The sequence below is a fragment of the Arachis duranensis genome, chromosome 4 (genome assembly GCF_000817695.3).
Source record: "Arachis duranensis cultivar V14167 chromosome 4, aradu.V14167.gnm2.J7QH, whole genome shotgun sequence".
In the NCBI taxonomy this organism is placed as follows: Eukaryota; Viridiplantae; Streptophyta; class Magnoliopsida; order Fabales; family Fabaceae; genus Arachis; species Arachis duranensis.
This window is the reverse complement of record NC_029775.3, coordinates 77,083,518-77,087,699: the sequence shown is the minus strand read 5'-3', so window position 1 is coordinate 77,087,699 and position 4,182 is coordinate 77,083,518. Positions and strand designations below refer to the sequence as shown.

The window sequence follows — 4,182 nt, the reverse complement described above, 5'->3', positions numbered from 1 at the left end:
TCTTGGATGTGGGCTCTGGATCTTGAGTTGAAGCAGTTCTCATCTTTAGTGGGCCCAACTTGCAGAGAAATATGAATTAGGCTTGGGTATTTAGTGAGATTAACGTTGAGTGCCATGTGGGTTCGAGAACGTTAGTGGCATTCACTTTTTCCACTAACGTTCCACCCTTATGTACCCACGTTAACTCCAAAGTTAGTGGTCACCTTCTCAATTTTTGGCCAACGTTATTGGAACTCACTTTTCCCAATAACGTTGGCTTATACCCCTTCGCGAACGTTATTGGGAATCACTTTTCCCATTAACGTTGCTTGGTGCCTTTTGTTCCTACGTTAGAGTTCACGTTAGTATAGCTAACGTGACTCTTAACATGGGGGTGTCTCACCTTCGAGAGCGTTAGTGACACTCACTTTCGTCACTAACGCTCCAAATGCCCAAATTCTCTATGTTAGAACTTTAACTAAGTTAACGTGGCTCTTAACGTAGTAGTGATGCCATCTTCCAACGTTAGTGACAAAAGTGAGTGTCACTAACGTTGGCTCTTTGATCTCAACTCCACGTTAACTTTCACGTTAATGGTCTTAACATGAAAGTTAACGTAGGCAATGCTAGTTGGTCCAACGTTAGTGACCAAAGTTAGTGTCACTAACGTTGGCTTTTGTTTTCCTCTTTCACGTTAGAGTTCACGTTAACTAAGTTAACGTGACTCTTAACGTGGATCATTGCCAAGTTTTCCAACGTTAGTGGTGTTCACTTTTACCACTAACGTTGGAGGAAAACGTTATTGGTGTTCACGTTTTCTCTTAACGTTAGAGTTCCCTTTTGCTTCTACGTTAACTACCACGTTAACTTAGTTAACGTGGCAAGTAATGTGAGCTATGGATGGCTTTGCAGGCGTTATTGGTGATCACTTTTCTCATTAACATTGTAAGCTTTTTACCATTCCACGTTAGTGTTCACATTAACTAGGTTAACATGAATACTAACGTGGTTCTTCCTTGCTTCCTCTGCCCTGAAATCAAGCAATTAAAGTGCATCAAAACTCTAGCCAAAGTCATGAGATTATGCATCATCAATTTATCATGAAATTCTAGCAAAATTCTCATGAAATCATGCAAAGTTCACACTAGTTGCTTGAATTAAGGTGTGAGTGTATTTTCATCCAAAACTTGTCTTATTCACTAAAAAAATGCATGAAACTACCCTAAAACATTAAAGAAAAGGTCAGTGAAACTGGCCTAGATGCCCTGACATCAATAAGGAACAGGAATTTAGAGAATTATTATAACTTCTCTGAAATAAACAAAAATTTATTCCTTGAAGCAAAAGATACAGCAGAAAAAAATAATCAATAAATAAATAAATGAATAAAAATAAAAGCAAGGTCCAAGGCTCTGAGCATCAATGACTAGGGAGGTCAGACATGATTTAAAGCTCAAAGAGTTGTTTTCCTAGTCATATGCTTGTGGTGTGATTGTGTCAAGTAATCATTGAGACAGAACACTTAGAGTCGAGATCAATTGCATTTAACAGAGTATGCCAAAGGCTTTGAGCACCACTGTCTGGGAGTAATTAAAAGAAAAATCAGAACTCAAAGAGAGTTCCCCATTTAAGTGCTTGTGGTGTTTCTGTGTCAAGTAACTCTTGAGACAAATCATTTAAAGTCACGGCTAGGCTCAAGGTGCAAAGCACCAAAGAAAAATAAATTAAAGTAAATTTTGCTGTGTTTAAGGATTAAACTGAAAATATAAAAGATCAGAGAATTCATAATATTATCCGGATTCAAATTCCGAATGACATTAACATTCTTCTGAATCAAAGGAGAGTGAGATGCCAAACATATTCAGAATTACAGTTATAAACCCCACTATAAAAAGAGACATGAGCTTAACCGAACTCTCATTCTCATGCAAATTCACATCCCAAGCCTATATTAGTTTTGGTTGCTTGAGGACAAGCAACAGTTTAATTTTGGTGTTGTGATGCGTGAGCATCTTATCTATCTTTTCCTAGTGAATTTGCATCTAATTTGTTGAGTTTAATTAAGAATTAATTATATTTTAGCCACTATAGATGCTATTTTGAGTTTTGTGCAATTTTATTTATTTTAGGTAGCATTCGAGGGATTTGATGAAGTTTCAGCAGAGAAAAAGAAGAAACCAAAGAGATGACCAGCGAAGACTGATGCGGACGCATGGCTCACACGGTCACGCAGAATGGAGAAATCGCAATGATGCGATCACGTGCCTGACGCGAACGTGTGGACTGGAATCTGCACAAATGACGCGAGCGCGTGGACGACGCGGACACGTCACATGCGCGATCTACAATAATACAGAAAATACTGGAGGCGATTTCTGGGCTATTTTGACCCAGTTTCCAACCCAGAAAACACAGATTAGAAGCTGCAGAATGGACAAATCAAGTGGTCCCCACCCATCAACTAAAGAACTAGAATCTCGGGTATGCACCCATTTAAAAAGGAATTTTGCACACTTTACTCAGGACACTTTGCACCCATCTGAATGAAATTTTACACACATGAATAAGACAGTTTGCACACATTTTAATGAGAATTTGCACACCTTATTTAGTATAGTTTGCACTCAATGTAATAAATTTTTTGCACACATGAATCGGACAATTTATCTTAACATTGCGTAACATTACGTAACTTTCTGCTAAGATAGTTCTTAACATCTTTTTCCATTAAGTTTATCTTAGAGAAACCCCCCGCTTCACCCACCAATACTTGATATGATTTGCTTGGTCTCACACCTGCTTCATCATTCCTCTCAATGACTCGACACATGTGCATACTCATCTCTCTATTACGTGTCAACAGTTTTGCCATCTCTGGATCACAAAGATGTGAATGATCCAAACACACCTTCAATATAATCCAAAGACCCTCTTTATTCAACCTAATAGAAATTCTTGCGGGGCAATTGCAATTGGTTCTAGGGTTGGTCTTTTCTATTGGTGAAACTCTAGACTTGCGTTTTCCCTTCCTATTGCAAGTGATCATTTGATTCTTAGGAACCTTATTTTTACCAACTCTTCGGGTAAACCTTATCTTAGTAACAAAACCAACGCGCTTGGCATAATTCTGATAAAATTGATTTGCATCTTCAATGGTTCCAAAACACATGCCAACTTTGAGCACATCTTGTAAAAAAGTTAGCATACATCAGATAGTAAATCAAAATCTCATTAAAGTAGGTACAAACTATGTTAAGTCATGTGTGTAAAATCTCATTAAACTGGGTGCAAAATATGATGAGTAAGGTGTGCAAACTCTCATTAAAGTGAGTGCAAACTATTTGATTCATGCGTGCAAAAAATAATTACATTGGATGCAAACTGTGCTGAGTAAAATGTTCAAAATCTGATTAAAGTAGGTGCAAAATGTCTTATTCATGTGTGCAAAATTACAAAGATAGTCCCATGTTTAATGTTCATACAATATTATAATGTTCTCTAACTGCTAACTAGTTTGTAAAGTTAGAATACAACTTTTTGTCAAAAAATAGCATACCTTTTTGAATCTCATAACTACTCATCATGAGTCATAAGATCATAACAAACATGTCATACTACTAACTACTAAGTACTAAATATTAACCTCTTTCCTTCTTTTTTTTTTTTTTCTCTCTCTCTCTCCAAATTTTTGTTTGTTCATCCCTCTATTGATTGCACTTTTTTACTTTAGTTACTTTTAGACTTTTATGGAACTAACTGTACAAAAGAGAATGCAAAATAAGACCCTACAACAACAGACCGCATTTGAATGCATCATAAACCCAACTAAAACAAAACAACTACATAAAACACAACACTACCTATTAACTAGCTTAGCCTCACTTTCCTAATCCTTGAAAATTATGTAGCTCCAACCCCAAGAAAATCATAGAACATGTTTACTGTTATAGAACAATTACAAATTTGATGTTTCTACTTCTACTTCAGGTTCTTAGCAGTTAAGGTTAGATCAGTTTCATTGAGCATGCATCTTGTCTTATTATCTATTTTCCTTTCTTATTTATTTCTATACTTATTTCATATAAATTAATAAATTATTATTTTGTTAGGAGGCCAAACTAGGTGAAATATAAAAGACAACAACAGTACATAACTTAAATTACACTGAAAAATCAAAACAACAAACAAGAAACACTAACATTT

At 36.0% G+C, this 4,182-nt stretch overlaps 1 protein-coding gene across 1 annotated transcript; it reads right to left on the bottom strand.

Annotated features, from left to right (window-relative positions):
- Positions 1-2,647: 2,647 nt before the first annotated feature.
- Positions 2,648-3,148, bottom strand: LOC107484418 (protein FAR1-RELATED SEQUENCE 5-like). The gene has a single exon (XM_016105003.1). It carries the CDS (start codon positions 3,146-3,148, stop codon positions 2,648-2,650), a length of 501 nt encoding a protein of 166 aa, XP_015960489.1.
- Positions 3,149-4,182: the final 1,034 nt, after the last annotated feature.